The sequence below is a fragment of the Pistacia vera genome, unplaced genomic scaffold, assembly GCF_008641045.1.
Source record: "Pistacia vera cultivar Batoury unplaced genomic scaffold, PisVer_v2 Contig856, whole genome shotgun sequence".
NCBI lineage: Eukaryota > Viridiplantae > Streptophyta > Magnoliopsida > Sapindales > Anacardiaceae > Pistacia > Pistacia vera.
In genome coordinates, this window is record NW_022196730.1 from 108,016 (window position 1) to 128,469 (window position 20,454).

The 20,454-nt window shown below is 35.3% G+C and overlaps 1 protein-coding gene across 1 annotated transcript; it reads right to left on the minus strand.

The window, feature by feature from the left end:
- Positions 1-2,038: 2,038 nt before the first annotated feature.
- LOC116118692 (putative UDP-rhamnose:rhamnosyltransferase 1) lies at positions 2,039-3,467 on the minus strand. The gene is given in 3 exon segments (XM_031404672.1): positions 2,039-2,782; positions 2,867-3,359; positions 3,361-3,467. Coding segments are annotated over 3 exon segments (1,344 nt in total).
- Positions 3,468-20,454: the final 16,987 nt, after the last annotated feature.

Below are 20,454 nucleotides of genomic sequence, written 5' to 3' on the forward strand. Positions count from 1 at the left end.
AATCAATTAGGAGATGTAAGAAATTGTCTTGTAGAGGTATATTTCCAATATAAAAACAGGTATGAGAACCCGCAAAGATGCGAAATACCTAGGAAAGTTGCAGCAGAAGACACAAATGAAGACTTCTACTCCTGGAGTGCATTTAATAGGCCAAAGAGGACCCGATCCCGAAGTACAACCTCCTCTTCAGAAACACCAACAACGAATATATTGTCCTCTATGTAGTCACAGAGTAATGAGCTTCAACAATGTTTGGGAACCCCCGAAATATTACCAGCAGATCCATAACAAAGAGCCAACTTTGATGTCTTAAAATATTGGAAAACCAGAAAATGTATTTTTCCAGTATTATCAAGACTTGCCTTGGATGTTTTCGCTGTTCCTGTCTCAGCCATCTCATCCGAACAAACATTTAGTGCAAGTGGAAGAATTTAAAATGAAAAGAAGACTAAACTTTCACAAAAAATAATTAAAATCCTCACATGTCTTCAAAATTGGGAACGATCGCGCCATCAAGATCAACACGAGGTTGTCGACGGTACTTTAATAGAATTATTTCAATTTTGTAATATAGATGGTACGGATGAGGGAGGTCCTAGTCAACCCCCAAATTAGTTGTTTTGTAAATTATAACTTGCAAATTAATTGTCAATTATTGCACTCTTTTTTGTTTACCAAGTTTTTGTCCTATTGGGTTTTTCTTGGTGAAGTTTTTAACGGGCAATAATTATTGTAATTTCTTATTTTATTTTTTGATAAATGAATAAATCTAATTTTTCTTATATTACAATTTTATTGTATTAATATTTGAATTGTTAACAAAAAAAAAATTAATTTAATTAATTATTGATATTTAAAAAGTTAACTAAAAACAATTACACAAAACAAAATAAAATAAAACAAAAGAAAAAATTAAATTAAAAAAAAGGGGAGGGGGGCTAACCCGGCCCGACCCGTAGCATAACCCGCAGGGTTAGGGTTGCCAGGCCAGGCTGGGCCAACCAACCCTAACAATGGCGGGTCAAGTTAGGCCCGACCCACCAAAAACACTAACCCGTCACGGGTCAGGCCGGGCCGGTTACTTTTCCAACACTGGTTACAAAATCCAGAAGTAATACGTGAGACGCTAATATTTCATAATGCCAATTATGCAAATGATACATGATAATAGTCTTCATTGATGGAAAACTTATTTATGATGGGAGAACGACTTACACATACCCAAGATTCATCGTAATGACAAGTTGGTACCCAAAAGGTTTTGAAATGACAAATAGGTACTTTCCGTCATGTTCTGTTAGTGATTTCTGTTTATTAATAGTGAAAAGACTAAAATGCCCTTAAAAGTTTGAATTTTAGTTTTTTATAAATTTAAAAATTTCAAAAAACCCCCTAAGTTTACAAATTTCACTAAATACCCCAATATATAAAAATTTTATAAAATAACAAAAACACCCCCCACCCGCAAGTGCCAGATTCCGGCCACCACCGCCGGAATCTGGCCTGAAAATTTCTGTGGCTGATCTGCCGGAAAAGGCCAGATCTACGGCTAGATCAGCCGTCGACGCCGCAAAACTCCATATGCGGCGTCGAAGGCCAGATCTGCAGTAGATCTGGCCTTTTCCGGCCAGATCAGCCACGGATCTGGCCGGAAAAGGCCAGATCTGGCTGCGCTTCGACGGCCAGATCTTGCCTTTTCCGGCCAGATCCGTGGCGATCTGACCGGAAAAGGCCAGATCGGCACTTTACGACACAGATCCGACGGATCTGTGTCGTAATGCAGTTTTCCGGCCAATTCCGGCGATGGTGGCCGGAATCTGGCATGGGGGTGGTGGGGTGTTTTTGTCATTTAACAAACTTTTTATATATGGGGGTGTTTAATTAAATTAGCAAACCTAGGGGTTTTTTTAGAAATTTTAAATTTATAAAAAACAAAATTGAAACTTTGAAGGGCATTTTAGTCTTTTCACTATTAATAACAAAAATTATTAACAATATAACGAAGGTACCTATTTGTCGTTTTAAAACCTTTTAGGTATCAACTTGTTACGGTAAACTTTGGGTATGCACAAGTCGTTCGGCCATTTATGATTCTACAAGAAACTTCAACAAATTTTTTAACGTACTCATCGTGGAGTTCTTCATCTGCAAATAAAACCCTCAATTCCTTGGCTTTCTCTCTGTAAATTCCTCCTTCTTCTTCAACTATCACCAACCTCAACGCCTCCGCCACCGACTTCCTTGTGTATTCTCCATCTTCCTCATTTCTCGCTATCTCTATCCCTGCCTTCTTCTCTGCAAAAACCCTAGCAATCAACCCTTGGTCAATGGAGAAAGGTAGCAGAACCAGTGGATGTCCATAATAAAGCGACTCTGTAATTGAGCTAAATCCACAGTGAGTCAAGAACGCTCCCACCGATTCATGAGCTAATATCCTGAGTTGAGGGGCCCAACTCGTCCACACCACTCCTCTTCCCTTCACTCTTTCCTCAAACCCATCTGGAAGAACTATCGAGTCATCCCGATTTCTCAGCGCCCAAAAGAAAGGTAACCCGGAAAACTCGAGCCCCAGAGCCAACTCAGTCAACTCATTTCGACTCAAAGTCAACTCGCTTCCAAATGCCGCATAAATAACCGCCCCTGACTTCTGCTTCCCTAACCACTCACTGATTGTAAGCCACGTCTTGTCTTCCTTACCGTCTCTGCTATCAGGAGCCGCAGGCGGCAACAGCCCCACGGGCAGAACTGGTTTACCATGCAGTTCTCCCAGGAGGTTTATCCACTCTGATTCAATCTCCATGCAGCTCTTTACAGCTATCACGTCACAACCCGCCATTACGGACCCCAGGCGAACCATATCTTTGACTCCCGAATCGTTCATCTCATAATGATCAAAAAATTTCTTCGCTTCGTGGAGTCGGTACGCTACGCTGGTATCAAATGGTACCCATTTTGGAGGAACAGTGAAATCTTCCGGCTTAGTCCGTGGATCCTCGCCGTTGATCAAGGCCGATGATGATGATCCACAGAAACAGAGAGTCCAAGCCTGGACAATGCTGAAGAAGGCGCTGGAGATTCCCAGCTTGGCTGCTATTGGTGGTAACCAGGAAGCGATATAATCGTGAATAATCCAATCTGGGTTTGATTTTTGTAAAAATTCAGCCAAAGAATCTTGGAGTTTATCACAGGCAATTTTAAGATATTGGATTTTGTGAAGTGGCAAATCATTTGTGGCGTCTGCGTCTTTTGGAAGATTATCTTGATGGGGTAAACTGAAGCTCACAAAGTTCATCAAGGAAGATAAATTTGGAGGGATTTTAGGGAGTCGTTTGATGTTTCTTGGAGTTGAAATGAAAGACTTTGTGACCCTTTTGAGCAATGCGTTTGGCGAGTTCAAAGTATGGAATCATGTGGCCAAAGGCCAGCCATGGAAACATGGCTACGTGAAGCTGTTTAGCATCCGCCATTGCAAGCAAGTTACAGACGTTTTCAGGATCTTGAAATGATGCTTAATCTTCAAAGCGCTAATAACAATAATCACCATTTAAATTATAGAAATAGCAAAAACCTTTTTAGTTAACTTTTTTTTTTGGTTAAAATAAGTAATTAAGGGTCAGTTAAATAAATATTTATTAATTCATGTTATAAATTTTAGTGATTAATTAATACAATAGGGATTCATATTATTTTAAAAATAAAATAAAATAAATTAATTTTATTAAATCTGAAGGGTCAGGAAAAGGAAAACCTGTATATAAATATAGAGATAATTTGGTAAGGTATTGCGCAATGGATTCAAGAGTTTTTGTCTCCATGCAATAATGTAATGTGGCCATAATAATAAAAATTGTTAAAAAAAACCATTCGAGAATGGAGTGGAGCAGTTGGAGATTCGCAAATCTTATTACTGTTCTCGTAATAATAAGAATAATGTGCTTGGTAAACGTGATTCTTGTATCTTTTACCGGAAAATACTATACCTATCATTGTTTCTCGTAAACTTTCTCATATAATTTTAATATAGTAACTTACAATTAGTCAAATTCATAATAAGTTTCACCCATCAAATTATAACTAATTAATTTCAAACTGTCATGTTATAGTATAAGAAAAAAATTATAAAAAGAAGTTATAAATATATCATTACTCATCTTTTTTTATTTTCAAACAAACTATTGTTTCTGTCTCATCAATGTGGCCAACGGTTCATAAACAATATGCTCTCAATCCATATCTTAAACCAAAGATAATTATATATAGAAAGTAATTATATAAATTATTTTTTTATAAATTATCTACTCTAATTTATTTATATTAGTTTTTATTTAAATTTTTCTAATCACATTAAAACAAATCAATTTGTATAAGTTTGTATGAAGAATTTAAATTCATTCAATCAGATTAAAACACCTTATTATTTTTTTAGCAGCATTACACTTATAACTTTTTCATACAACCCTGATGTGATAGCTCGCGATTGGTCAACTCGTAGTGGCCTCATTTATCCAAATGCAAACTGACCAATCGCAAGTTATCATCTCTAGGGTTGTATAAAAAAGTTGTAAGTGTAGTTTTATTGTTATATTTTAATAGACTACACATATAAATAAATCTTATAAAGGTTTTTATACAAAGTGATGTGACAAAAAATTAGTGGAAGAGTGAATATGATGAATTTGATTTTTTGTATTTACTCTTTCATTCATTTTCGGTAACATCATTTTATATACAAATCTTTGTAAGATTTGTATATATGTCTAGCATTATTGTTTTTAATAATATCTTGTTCCTAATAAATCATTTTCTCTTTTGGAATGCCTAAAAAATATATATAATTTTAGCCCTCCAAAAACTTAATTTCTAGTTTCACCCCTTTCAGCCTATTAACATTTAAGGATAATAGTATCAAATATTGTTAATTTTGATCTGTTTTCATTTTATATACTAGATATTTTTCTCGTTTAACTTAAACAAAGTTAGTTAGGCTCTTAGTTGCCTTTTGAAATTTTTTTAAAATGACAAAAGTTCCCTTTAAAAGATAATGAAAAAATTCATCATACAAACTCTAAATTAAATGCAAATATTATGTACTTTAGTTTTGATTTGTAATATATAGCGAATGTGTTTATTTAATTTTAATTTGCTATGCGTAATGTGTTTATTAATTTGGTAACTATAATGTGTAATTTTTTTTATTACCTTATATATACATATAATTTTATTGAATTTTTGTTTTAATAAAAGCCTTTTTATACCTAATGGTTCAAGAATGTATTATAATTAATTTTAAGAAAAAGGGTATTTTTGTCATTTTAGTGAAAATTTAAAATTCAGCTAACATTTTGTTAAAATAAAGAACTAGTATGGTAGTATTTGAAACGTGAAGGGTCAAATTTTTAGTATTTGGAGTGAGTCTCTTTATATAGCCGAAATTATAGGGACTACAATTAATTTTCTTAGTTAAAATATAATTATAATAGTGAGTGACCCAAGTCGCTAGCCTTGGAAGTTGGAAACATGGCCGTATGAAGCTGTTTAGCATCCGTCATGGCTAATAACAGCTTCAAAATTAGGGAGAATGACTTACACATACCCAAGATTCATCGTAGACAAGTTGGTACCCAAAAGGTTTTGAAATGCATAGGTACTTTCCGTCAGTTCTGTTGTGATTTCTGTTTATTACTGTTTATTATAGTGAAAAGACTAAAATGCCCTTAAAGTTTGAATTTTGGTTTTTTAAATTTAAAAATTTCAAAAAACCCCCTAAGTTTACAAATTTCACTAAATCCCCAATATATAAAAATTTTATAAAATAACAAAAACACCCCCCCACCCCAGTGCCAGATTCCGGCCACCACCAGCCGGAATCTGGCCGAAAAGTTGCGTTACGACACAGACCCATCGGATCTGTCGTAACGCGTCGTCTGGCCTTTTCCGGCCAGATCCTGTCTGATCTGGCCGAAAAGGCCGATCTACGGCTAATCTGCCGTCGACCCGCCCAAAACTCCATATCGGGGCGTCGAAGGCCAGATCTGGCAGTAGATCTGGCCTTTCTGGCCGAATCAGCCACGGATCTGCCGAAAAAGGCCAGATCTGGCTGCTGCTTCGACGGCCAGATCTTGCCTTTTCCGGCCAGATCCATGGCGGATCTGACCGGAAAAGGCCAGATCGGCACTTTACGACAGATCCGACGATCTGTGTCGTAATGCATTTTTCCGGCCAAATTCCGCGATGGTGGCCGGAATCTGGCATTGGGGGTGATGGGGGTGTTTTTGTCATTTAACAAACTTTTTATCTATGGGGTGTTTAATTAAATTAGCAAACCTAGGGTTTTTAGAAATTTTTAATTTATAAAAACAAAAATTGAAACTTTGAAGGGCATTTTAGTCTTTTCACTATTATAAACAAAATCATTAACAGAATATAACGAAGGTACCTATTTGTCGTTTCAAAACCTTTTAGGACCAACTTGTCGTTACGGTAAACTTTGGGTATGCACAAGTCGTTCGGCCTCAAAATTATAAAAATCATTGGAGAATGGAGGGTTGAGGATCTTCAAAATTACTATATGTTGGATGATAAAAAAACATGCAGAATGGGCTAAACGCGTGTCCCAAAATGGCTATTACCTAGCAAAGGAAGCTTATAAGGATAGAAAAAAGCTGCTTTTCCTAAAGGCAAGTGCCCCTTGCATAAAAAGAGCTTCACCAATAAGAATTGTCGTTCATCCTCTTTCCACGTGTTCACTGCATGAGGATTTTCTCACTCTCAAATAAGAACGGGCATCACAAGCCCAGTCATATGTAAACTACTTCACACCCAATATTACCTCCGAATACTAAAATAGGTAGTCTTCACCCCACACAAAGGATATCAACATCTGTTTTCTACAAAGCAAACTCTATTTGTAAACGTATCAATAATAGTAGATGTAGGAATTGTTTATTGTTCTTGAACCACTTTAAAATCGTTCTTGTCTATTTTTCATTTATTTTTACGATTTACTATTCAGCACACCACTTAAGTTCCACACATAAACCTCACCGAACCCATTGGTTCAGCATCATACCTGCTATTTCACAATCTCTCATAGATACTCTGCACAAACTTTCCAATGGCTTGCGTACATCTCATTGTTGAAAAACTGCATTAACATTTTGGCACTAAAAAGAGGGCCTCCGCTAAAGCTCTCTTATTGACCAACAACTACATCCTAACCTATAATCAACCGTCCAATGCATAACACAGAGCTAACTCCAAAGCCCCTGCAAATCAAGAAGGAAAACAACAAAAATCATTTGCATCCCATCCTAAGGAGACACAGCCTATCAGCCCAAGAACGGGGCTAGAAATCCTCAAATGATGGACATGTTAGGACACTAACCACAACCATACAAACATTGGTACAATGCTTGGATGCCACCGCGAAAGTTCCAAAGGGGAAAGGACACAACCAACTGGGTGCCCCACAAGACAGGTTTGAGGGTTTAGCTACTGTGGTCCCCTCACACGACGTCCACGACTCACGGCACGTCCTAAGAGTGGTGCGCTAAAAATCATCAACGACCCGCATGTGATCACCATACGTTCATAGCAACCAACCCTATCGTGTTCCCTCGTTCAGGGGATAGGTTCCACCTCCGCGACAGACGGCCACGGGTGTGGGTACCAATCCATAACCTGAGAATGCCTATGAACAACTCATCGGAAACGACTGTAATAACTTTCTCTAGCTAGTTACTTTGGAAAATAAGATATGAAATTACTAAATATGATATAGAAAACATATAAGCAATAAGTATAAGATAATGGCCCCAAATTTTACTTTATAATCAAATTATCTACATCAAGTAAGAAGTTATATACAAAACTCAAAATACAACTAACAATAGTGTCATTCTCTTCCGTTTCTCGACTTTCCTCCAACCGCTTCTCATCTACTACCTACAAAACAGTGAATTAACGGAGTGAGCACTAATTGCTCAGTAAGTAAATCCGCTATACTATTCTTCTTCCTCCGTTACTTGTATTCTGAATTTCTTTCCTTACTCAAACTTCTCTATTCTTCTCAGTTCTTTCTAAAATTCTTACTTCTTTCACTTACTACATGTATTATAAGCAGAAACTATTTCTGAATAATAGACATGGCATAATGCATATGCACAAATGCATAAGAGATGCATCTTCTTTACTATTTTTCTATGTACTTATTCTGTTTTCTCTCTCTTTTTCTGTGTTCTTTCTTTCTTTCTTTTTGTTTTCTCTCTTTCTTTCTTTTCTTTCTTTTTTCTTTTTCTATTCTTTCTTTGCTTTGTTGTTCTTTTCTTTCTATTCTTTCTTTGCTTTGTTATTCTTTTCTTTCTTTCTTCTTTTCAATTCTTTCTTCTCTATCTTTTCTTGTTTGCCGATCGGACTCGTTGAGGCATGGATTCGAAACTCTGACCGTGTGGTGAGTACATTCCTCATCTACATACACTTCTTACGGACTGTACACATTCTTCTTTCTTCTTCTTAGTTTGCTCACTAAGGCGGCGTGCATGTAGGTAGTTCTTCTGGGTACAATTCTCATCCACATGCACTCTTACAGCTATACAAATTCTTCTTTCTTATTCTTAGGCCGCTCACTGAAGGCGGCGTGCATGTGAGAATATCTTCTTCTTGTCACTCACGGGTTCCCCATCGTAACAACCTTCTTTTTCTTTTATCTTTCTTTTAGAAATTATATTCAATTTCTTTTCTTTTCTTTAGTAGTTTTCTTTTCTTTCTCTTTGGTCTTTAGTGTGCTTATATGCTGTATGCATGTAGATGGGTTTTTTCTTGTTATTCTTCTAAATTCAAATGTTTAATGCAAGAATCCAATATGGCATGTAAAAAGTCATTCTCTACTTTCCTACTCACCTCCACACTCATCTCAAGATGATATGCTATCATATCATACATGCACTTCACTTTGAAATTTCATCAAACACTTTGTATCACAACAAAGCACTAGATGATTACCTTCCATAACAATCTCTAGCCACCAAACATTTGGACAAAGCTCCCTAAAAGCAACATCAAACCAAGCTAGGAAACATACTCCATAATTCTACTCAAATTCTTTCTTAGCTCATCCAAACTTCCATCAATCACCATATACACAAACATCACTCCTCATGGTGGAATTCTAACCATGAATCATCATCAATTCCATCAACAGTTTCTCATCATTCAAGCACATAAATACATATAGAATTTCTCTAACAATTATTGCTCAAATCATGACTAGGGTTGGATTTACTTACATTGAACTTAAGTAGTTCCACACTAAATCTCTCTCTTTGGTAGACTTCCTCTTCCTCTTAACCCTAAGCATATAAACTATAAGAATTCAACACTTAAAAAAAATCAATCTTACATCTTGGTATAAGAATCTTACCTTTGAATGCTTAGATTAAGAATCAACCAAAATCCTATAAATTTCCTTGGAAATTTGGTGAAGAAATTGAAGAATTGGGGATGAAGGTGGCATGTGAGGGAGTAGAGAATGGTAGGGTTTCATTCTTGAACCCTTAATATCCTTAATTTACTTGTACTTTCCCATTTTCCCTTGTACTTTTTATGAAATTTCATCTTTGCCCTTTAATCAATTGCAATAATACCCTTATTTCCATTGTATTCTCCATGAAATTCTACTACTTTTCACTCCCCACATTTTCAACTAATTATGGGTAGAACGACCATTTTACCCTCAGGAAGTTGTCCAAATTTCTCAAAAAAAATTCTAGAGAGTTCTTTGCCCCAGCGAAGCTTTTGCTTCTCCTCGGCGAAACATTCCAGAGTACGTTGACGCGGCGAACTTTCTTCCTGGTCGCGATGAAGACTGCAATTCTAAGAACACGATTTGGACAGTGTGTACAGCTGTGGCGGCAAAACTCCTTTGCCGCGGCGAACTTTACAAATTCTAGTTTTCAATCTTACCCTTTCCAACAAGTAACTAGGGCATTAGAACATAAATAACTACCTCATGCGGGTGTTACAACGCCCCCCAACAAGAGACTCTTTAGAGTAATTATCCACCACTATGAATGGCAACATACAGGGAAACATATTTGATAGACTGGGAGGTGGAAGACGTCACTAAAACCCGCAAGGCAGCTACCCTCATTTCCAAAGCGACCTCCAGAAATCACAGACCGCAAATGAGGTCTCAAAAAGCAGTTCCCTGCTAGCAATAGTTAGAAGATCTACAATGAGCTCTAGACAAGCTGCGTGCAAGACAAAAGGAGAGAATTATTGGGTAGGGGGGTCCCCGTCTCTCTTTGAGATTCTTTGAGAGCCACTCCATCCATCCCCCACCGAGGACCCCCCCCCCCCCCCCCCCCCCCCAAGATTTAGAATGCCTGATGTTAAGGTTTTTTATGGTTTGGTGACCCACAAAACCATCTTGACATATTCAATGACTTGATGGAATTGCACCAGGTCTCAGATCTACCAAATGTCGTTGTCTGGCGATAAACCTGAGCTCGGAGCAAAAAAGCGGACCAAGTCGCTACCCCACAAGATCAATCAATCGTGGTGACAATTAAGCGTGCAATTTCTCAGACATTTCCAAGCAAACCGAAAATTTTTCATGTCGTTAAGTTATCTTAGTAAAACATTCGGAAAGATAACAAAGAACGTTGAAATCCTACCTAGTTGTTTAACCACGAACTGAGTCAGGTGGTGAATGCTCCCGAGGAGTTACCGAACCTTAATCATAGCGGGGTTCATCCGCAAATAGATTTGTGGAAAGATCTACAAGCTAAAGACCACATGTCTTTAGCTCAATTTTATCGAATGGCGAAGAAATACCTCAGAATTGAGATTTATTCGCTACGTTAAAAGGTTGCGCTCCAACGTTGCAACTGGAATTCGTGACCGAATTGGTGATTACCTGGGAAAGAAATTTTTCTAAAATGACAAGAGTTCCCTTTAAAAGATAATGAAAAAATTCGTTTTACAAACTCTAAATTAATAAAAATATTATATACTTTAGTTTTGATTTGTATATATAGCGAATGTGTTTATTTAATTTTGATTTGTTATGCGTAATGCGTTTTATTATTTGCTAACTATAATGTGTATTTTTTTTTTTTTTCTTTACATACATATAATTTTATTGCACTTTTTCTTAATAAAAGAATTTTGTACCTAATGGTTCAAGAATATTATAATATTTTAGGAAAAAGGGTATTTTTGTCATTGTGCAAATTTAAAATTCAGCTACCATTTTATTAAAATAAAGAACTAATATAATAGTATTTCAAACGAGAAGGGTCAATTTTTAGTACTTGGAATGAGTCACTTTAATTATAATAAACTGAAATTATAGGGACTACAAATAATTTCTTAGTTAAAATATATAACTAGTGGGTGACCAAAGTCGTTAGCCTTCGAAACATGGCCGTGTGAAGCTGTTTAACATCCTCAAGGATAGCTAAAACGTTAAGAAATTTTTTTGCAAAATTAAAGATTATTTAACTCTAACCTCAAGGATGAATTGTTAATTTTCCATCAAGCTGAAGGCATTTTCAGAATCTTTTCTTTGAGGGTAAAATTATGTCTAATCATCAAATCCATTTTCACAATAAATTTTTATGCATAATATCTCAACAGATCTCACCTTTGCAAAATAACTCTTATATTTTTCATATTTCCACTAAGTATTTTACATGTTTTTTTGTATTTTTCATCCTATATTTTTGACCGTACATTCCTTGCTTTTTTATGTGATTATATTCATGCTTTTAATCTAAAACATTGTAAACTTAACTTGTTTATTTAGTGATGATTATATGTTTGATCAAGTCAGGGGCGGATCCAGCATACTTGAGAGTAGGCCTGGGCCTACCCTCAGATTTTAAAAAAATTTGCCAATATTTATATAATGATTTTTATATCAAAAAGGTACAACATATGGCCCACAAGCCACAATCAAACTAAACTAAAAGCTAATGTGGTAATGGCGTAATGCAGAGGCTCACCCATCATAATATGTGCGGGTCCACTAGTTATTAGTATAATAATATTATATATATGTCATATGTGGCCAATCTCTATAAATCACAATTTTTTTATCCCTAATTTTATTAGGGAGTGCGCCTCTCTTTCTCTTTGTCTTATTGGCTCGGTTGAAGTTATAACTTTTAAAGGCTATTTTCTGCTTTATCAGTTTTAGGTATATATTACTTATTTTAATTTAGTTTTTCTAGGGTTAAATCATATTTGTTTAATGGAGGTTTTTTATTCTGAGAAAAAAAGTATAAATCTTGTGATTTTGTTTTGTGTTTGTTTGATTTTGTAATTGGTTGAATATTAATTTGTGATTTTAGATATCACAATACATTTATAAAATTAATTTTTTTATATAATTAGAGGATAACTTGATTGCACCAATCATTAATATATTAATAATGATATTTTTATTATTTTAGAATGTGATTAGTTGACTAAGTGTGCTCTAATAGTAATTAAATTAAATCTAGTTGATCTATACTAATTTAAATAAGTCAAAAAATTGATTAGCAAATTATATAGTTTTTAAATTTCACTAAAATGATTTTAAATATAAGAAAATTAACACAATAAAATGTTAATTAATTGTTAAATAATATTTTAATTAGATCTATTGTTACATTTAAAAACATGATAAGCCAGTCCTTGTAATTTTATTAATTAAAATTTCATCTTTCTTTGCCTGTATCATTATCTTTTTTTTATTTGATAGCTATGATATCCAATTATTTCAAGATTAAAGAAAATTCCAGCAGAAATTGTTGGTGGACTCTATTATATTGAGGTTAATCCATCCCATAGAAAGAAGCCCCCACATCAGCAACAACACAACCAAGTAAAAGAAGCTCAACCTTCGGTCGGGATGTTCAATTTAGATGAGCTTGAAACTGATCCAGGATAAGGATACCAATTAACGAGATTTGTTTACTGACAGCAAAAGGAGAAGTTCGAAGAGCAGCTTGTTGAAAAGTCCTTGCCAACCTAAATCATAACTTTCCTTTCACTCTTTTCGGAGATAAAAAGCGTAGTTTCACTAGAGTGGTGCAAAGAAGGTCCAAGTTGATGGAATATAGTGCGGCAAAAGATTGCTCTTTGTTTAAATTGTTATCTTTTCAAAACTAATTATGGTGACCAAGCAGGTGGTGAAGTTTTTGTGAGTAAGGGATTAATAATTGGAAAATAAAGCAAAGTGAAAAAATGTTGGAAATCATTCTAGTACTCATAACCAATGTTGCTAAGTGTGTTGATTTGATAAACCAAAGGCAACACATCGATGTAAATCTTGCTTGCATGTCAAAAAAGGCCAAATTGGACTATCGCATTCGCTTGAATGCATCAATTGATTGCTTAGATTTCTTTTACATCAAGATTGCATTTCGTGGTCATGACAGTCGATTGAATCTGAAATCAAGGTAACTTTATAACTATGAAGTTTCTATCCAATCATAATGACGACATAAAAAGTTGTGTGCTGGAAATGCTCCAAAACCGTCAAATGACGGCCCCCAACATCCAAAGGGAATTAACTAGTGGTTGTGCTCATTTGACGACCAAGAAATTTTTGCAGAAATTGTGAAAGATAAACAACCATTCTCTTAACTAGTTGATGAATCTCGTGATGTGGCATGAAAGAACAAATGACTATTGTTTTTCGCTATGTGGACAACATAGGTTGTGTTATTGAACGTTTTTCGGGGTTGTGCATGTTAAGAATACTTCTGCGAAGTCTTTGAAAATTGCAATAGATGCTTTTTTTTGTAAAGCATGATTGATTTTGACAAGTTTATGGGGGCAAGGTTACGATGGAGCAAGCAATATGAGAGGTGAGTTCAATGGTTTGAAGACTTTGATATTGAGAGAAAATAAATCAGCTTTCTACATTCATTGTTTCTCTCATCAACTCCAACTGGCGCTGGTCAAAGTTGTAAGTAACCATTCGGAATTAGGTGAATTTTTTCAATCTCTTTCTATGTTATCAACACTATAGCGGCATCTTGTAAGCGCAGAGATCTCTACGTGATAAACAATATGTAAATGTGATATCTTTGATTTCTAATGGTGACTTCTATGAATGAGGTTTGAATCAAGAATGCACTATTAAACGACCAGGAGATACACGTTGGGGTTCACACATAGGACAATTCATAGTGTCATAAATTTATTTTCTTCTATTGTTGATGTGCTTAGGGTGATTGAGATTGAAGGAACGATTGGCAAAACAAAAGTCAAGCAAGGAGTTTATTACGAATCATGAAGAATTTTGAATTCGTCTTTTTGTTATTCTTAATGAAAAGAGTATTGGGAATCACAAATGAACCGTCACAAGCATTACAAAGAAAAGATCGGATCTTCTTAATGTCATACAATTTGTACAAATTTTGAAGCGTCGATTGCATAAAATGAGAAATAGACTCTTGCTTCGACATATTGTTAAAAGAAGCTTCTGATATGTGCAAGATAAAGACATACCAATCTTGGAGAATATGGAAGATACTTTGGGAGGACAAAACGGGGATTGCGCCAATTACAATAACATCATTTAAGATGGAATTGATGTATACAGTTTTGGATAACATTCAAGAAAAACTCATATTTGTTTTGATGAAGTAAATAGAGGGTTCTTCAATGTATGTCATCTCTTGATCCAGGTAACTCTTTTGTTGCATTTAACAAAGATAGATTACTTGAATTTGCAAAGTTCTATCCTACCGATTTTCCTCAACACGATATTTGGTTGCTCGATGATCAACTTGAAACTATTATGAGGATGTTAGCACCAATGCCAATTTCACTCATGTTGAAGGGATTGCCGACCTTGCTTAAAAATGGTTGAGTTTAAGAAGGATGTTGCTTACAACAAGTTTCCTTGCTTATTAATTAGCATTGGTTTTGCCTGTGGCTACTGTAACAGTTGAAAGGGTGTTCTTGCAATGAATCTTGTGAAATATGTTTGTGTAATCGAATGGGAGAGACTGGATGAACAATTGCTTGGTGTGTTACATTGAAAAGGAAGTTTTTGCTACAATTGAAAATGAAGATATCATTGAACACTTTCAGAATATATCGAAGCGGAAAATCGTGTTAAATTGAAGATCTTCAGGTATACCATTCTAACTTGCTTTCATATTTAAACAATCAATATTCATATTTTAAATCTTCAGGTATACCATTCTAACTTGATTTTTTGGTCAATACGCAGAGGATGTGTGGATCTTTAATCTAGATGGTTGAGTTTTGATATTAACGTCTGGATTTGGAGTTGTACCAACATGAAGTTTGACTGCTTCTCTGGTGATTTTAATCTATCTCTTTGTAAATTTTTATGTATTTTACTTGTGTTAGAGTTGAGAAATGACCTCTAAATTTGTGTGGAATATTTTTGGTGAATTGTGGTTGCTGTAAACTCTTTTGCTTAAGGTTTGGTGATTTTTTAAAAGTTTTCACTAGTTGTTTGGCAAACAATGGTGGAGTCGTGGAGGCCTCCCCTGGGCAAAAATCCTGGCTCCGCCACTGGATCAAGTTGTATACTATTATTATAGTATCAGATAACCAATAAAAAAAAAAATTCTCAACAGATCTCACCGTTTGCAAAATAACTCTTATGTTTTTCCTATTTCTATTTTATGTATTTAACATGTTTTGTATGTATTTTCCATCCTATATTTTCAACCGTACATTCCTTGCTTTTTTATGTGATCATATTCATGCTTTTAATCTAAAACATTGTAAGACTTAACTTGTTTATTTAGTGACGTTATATGTTTGATCCATGGTAGTCAAATCGCGTATTATGTATCGAAAACTTAAGTTTTTGAATTCTGTAGCGGCCCAGGGGCGGATCCAGAGTTCCACCCCCAAATTTTTTTTTTAAATTAAATATATTATTCTATTTGGTTTAACTTTGGCCCACCCTTAATTTTTATTTTCAAATATTAAAAAATTGTGGCCCACTCTCAATTTTAGAACTAAAAGTCTTGGCCCACTCTCCCCTTTAATACTAAAAAAACTTGGCCCACTGCCCACCTTCAATTTTTCAATAAAACGTGTAAAAATAGAATATTCCTTTGCAGTTGCAATTTGCAAACCCTCAATAAGTCAGTCCGGTGGTTGCTCGCGTCTTCCACAATTCCTCTGTTGCTCTCCCTAATTCTTCTTCAACAAAATTCTATCACTTATTTTCTCTCTAGTTAGTACTTTTTTCTTTGTGTATAATGCTTTTTTTTTTTTTTTTATTTGTGTGTATTAGAATAATAGCATTGTGCATTGAATTTTATTGAGAAAACTTTTAGGAAAAAAGGGGAAGTTTTTAGATTCCAATATTTTGTGATAGGTAAATGATTGTTTTGTGGTCCCAAAATTTAGAAGAACAATAATATATAGATAATAGAAATAGAAATATATATAGAATCAAGGAGGGTTTTATTTTTATGTATTGTTTAAGTCTTTAAGACTTTAAGTTGATGATTAAAAAACTTTAAGTTGGAAAATTTAGAATTTCTATAGTTATTATAGAATTCAATTCGTGAGTTAATTTATTCTTTGTATTTATATAATTTATTTCTTTGTATTTAGATATGGAAAAATATTTTAAAAGAAAGTTAATTGTTGAGACATCTCAACTTTGTTCTGGTGTCAATGATCATGAAAACCAACATTTTTCAAAGAANGCATCCGTCATGGCTAATAACAGCTTCAAAATTATTAAAAATCATTGGAGAATGGAGGGTTGAGGATCTTCAAAATTACTATATGTTGGATGATAAAAAAACATGCAGAATAAGGGCTAAACGCGTGTCCCCAAAATGGGCTATTACCTAGCAAAGGAAGCTTATAAGGATAGAAAAAAAGCTGCTTTTCCTAAAGGCAAGTGCCCACTTGCATAAAAAGAGCTTCACCAATAAGAATGTCGTTCAATCCTCTTTCCACGTGTTCACTGGCATGAGGATTTTCTCACTCATCAAAATAAGAACGCGGCATCACAAGCCCAGTCATATGTAAACTACTTCACACCCAATATTACCTCCTGAATACTATAAATAGGTAGTCTTCACCCCACACAAAGGATATCAACATCTGTTTTCTACAAGAGCAAACTCTATTTGTAAACGTATCAATAATAGTAGATGTAGGAATTGTTTATTGCTTCTGAACCACTTTAAAAATCGTTCTTGTCTATTTTTCATTTATTTTTACGGATTTACTATTCAGCACACCACTTAAGTTCCACACATAAACCTCACCGAACCCATTGGTTCAGCATCATACCTGCTATTTCACAATCTCTCATAGATACTCTGCACAAACTTTCCAATGGCTTGCGTACATCTCATTGTGTGAAAAACTGCATTAACATTTTGGCACTAAAAAGAGGGCCTCCGCTAAAGCTCTCCTTATTGACCAACAACTACATCCTATACCTATAATCAACTCGTCAACATGCATAACACAAGAGCTAACTCCAAAGCCCCTGCAAATCAAGAAGGGAAAACAACAAAAAATCATTTGCATCCCATCCTAAAGGAGACACAGCCTATCAAGCCCAAGAACGGGGCTAGAAATCCTCAAATGATGGACATGTTAGGGACACTAACCACAACCATACAAACATTGGTACAATGCTTGGATGCCACCGCGAAAGTTCCAAAGGGAGAAAGGGAACACAACCAACTTGGTGCCCCACAGAGACAAGGTTAAAGGGTTTAGCTAAAGTGGTCCCCTCACACGACGTCCACGACATCACGGCACGTCCTAAGAGTGGTCGCTAAAAATCATCAACGACCCGCATGTGATCACTCCATACGTTCATAGCCAAACCCTAATCGTGTTCCCTCGTTCAGGGGATAGGTTCCACCTCGCGACAGACGGCCACGAGGTGTGGGTACCAATCCATAACCTGAGAATGCCTATGAACAACTCATCGGAAACGACTGTAATAACTTTCTCTAGCTAGTATACTTTGGAAAATAAGATATGAAATTACTAAATATGATATAGAAAACATATAAGCAAATAAGTATAAGATAATGGGCCCAAAAATTTACTTTATAATCAAATTATCTACATCAAGTAAGAAAGTTATATACAAAACTCAAAATACAACTAGACAATAGTGTCATTCTCTTCCGTTTCTCGACGTTCCCTCCAACCGCTTCTCATCTACTACCTACAAAACAGTGAAATTAACGGAGTGAGCACTAATTGCTCAGTAAGTAAATCCGCTATACTATTCTTCTTCCTCCGTTACTTGTATTCTGAATTTCTTTCCTTACATCAAACTTCTCTATTCTTCTCAGTTCTTTCTAAAATTCTTACTTCTTTCACTTACTAACATGTAAGTATAAGCAAGAAACTAATTCTGAATAATAGACATGGCATAATGCATATGCACAAATGCATAAGAGATGCATCTTCTTTACTATTTTTCTATGTACTTATTCTGTTTTCTCTCTCTTTTTCTGTGTTTCTTTCTTTTCTTTCTTTTTGTTTCTCTTCTTTCTTTCTTTTCTTTCTTTTTCTTTTTCTATTCTTTCTTTGCTTTGTTGTTCTTTTCTTTCTATTCTTTCTTTGCTTTGTTATTCTTTTCTTTCTTTCTTCTTTTCAATTCTTTCTTCTCTATTCTTTTCTTGTTTGCCGATCGGACTCGGTTGAGGCATGGATTCGAAACTCTGACCGTGTGTGTGAGTACATTCCTCATCTACATACACTTCTTACGGACTGTACACATTCTTCTTTCTTCTTCTTAGGTTGCTCACTAAAGGCGGCGTGCATGTAGGTATGTTCTTCTGGGTACAATTCTCATCCACATGCACTCTTACAGACTATACAAATTCTTCTTTCTTATTCTTAGGCCGCTCACTGAAGGCGGCGTGCATGTGAGAATATTCTTCTTCTTGTCACTCACGGGTTCCCCATCGTAACAACCTTCTTTTCTTTTATCTTTCTTTTAGAAATTAGTATTCAATTTCTTTTCTTTTCTTTAGTAGTTTTCTTTTCTTTCTCTTTGGTCTTTAGTGTGCTTATATGCATGTATGCATGTAGATGGGCTTTTTCTTGTTATTCTTCTAAATTCAAATGTTTAAATGCAAGAATCCAATATGGCATGTAAACAAGTCATTCTCTACTTTCTCTACCATCTACACACTCATCTCAAGATGATATGCTATCATAATCATACATGCACTTCACTTTGAAATTTCATCAAACACTTTGTATGCACAAACAAAGCACTAGATGATTACACTTCCATAACAATCTCTAGCCACCAAACATTTGGAGCAAAGCTCCCTAAAAGCAACATCAAACCAAGCTAGGAAAACATACTCCATAATTCTACTCAAATTCTTTCTTAGCTCATCCAAACTTCCATCAATCACCATATACACAAACATCACTCCTCATGGTGGAATTCTAACCATGAATCATCATCAATTCCATCAACAGTTCTCATCATTCAAGCACATAAATACATATAAGAATTTCTCTAACAATTATTGCTCAAATCATGACTAGGGTTGGATTTACTTACATTGAACTTAAGTAGTTCCACACTAGAATCTCTCTCTTTGGTAGACTTCCTCTTCCTCTTAAACCCTAAGCATATAAACTATAAGAATTCAACACTTAAAAAAAAATCAATCTTACATCTTGGTATAAGAATCTTACCTTTGAATGCTTAGGATTAAGAATCAACCAAAATCCTATAAATTTCCTTGGAAATTTGGTGAAGAAAATTGAGAGAATTGGGGATGAAGGTGGCATGTGAGGGAGTAGAGAATGGTAGGGTTTCATTCTTGAACCCTTAATATCACTTAATATTACTTGTACTTTCCCATTTTGCCCTTGTACTTTTTATGAAATTTCATCTTTGCCCTTTAATCAATTGCAATAATACCCTTATTTCCATTGTATTCTCCATGAAATTCTACTACTTTTCACTCCCCACATTTTCAACTAATTATGGGTAGAACGACCATTTTACCCTCAAGGAAGTTGTCCAGAATTTTCTCAAAAAAAAATTCTAGAGAGTTCTTTGCCCCAGCGAAGCTTTTGCTTCTCCTCGGCGAAACATTCCAGAGAGTACGTTGACGCGGCGAACTTTCTTCCTTGTCGCGATGAAGACTGCAATTCTAAGAACACGATTTGGACAGTGTGTACAATGCTGTGGCGGCAAAACTCCTTTGCCGCGGCGAACTTTACAAATTCTAAGTTTTCAATCTTACACTTTCCAACAAGTAAAACTAAGGGCATTAGAACATAAATAACGTACCTCAATGCGGGTGTTACAACGACACCCAACAAGAGACTCTTTAGAGTAATTATCCACCACATATGAATGGCAACATACAGGGAAACATATTTGATAGACTGGGAGGTGGAAGACGTCACTAAAACCCGCAAGGCAGCTACCCTCATTTCCAA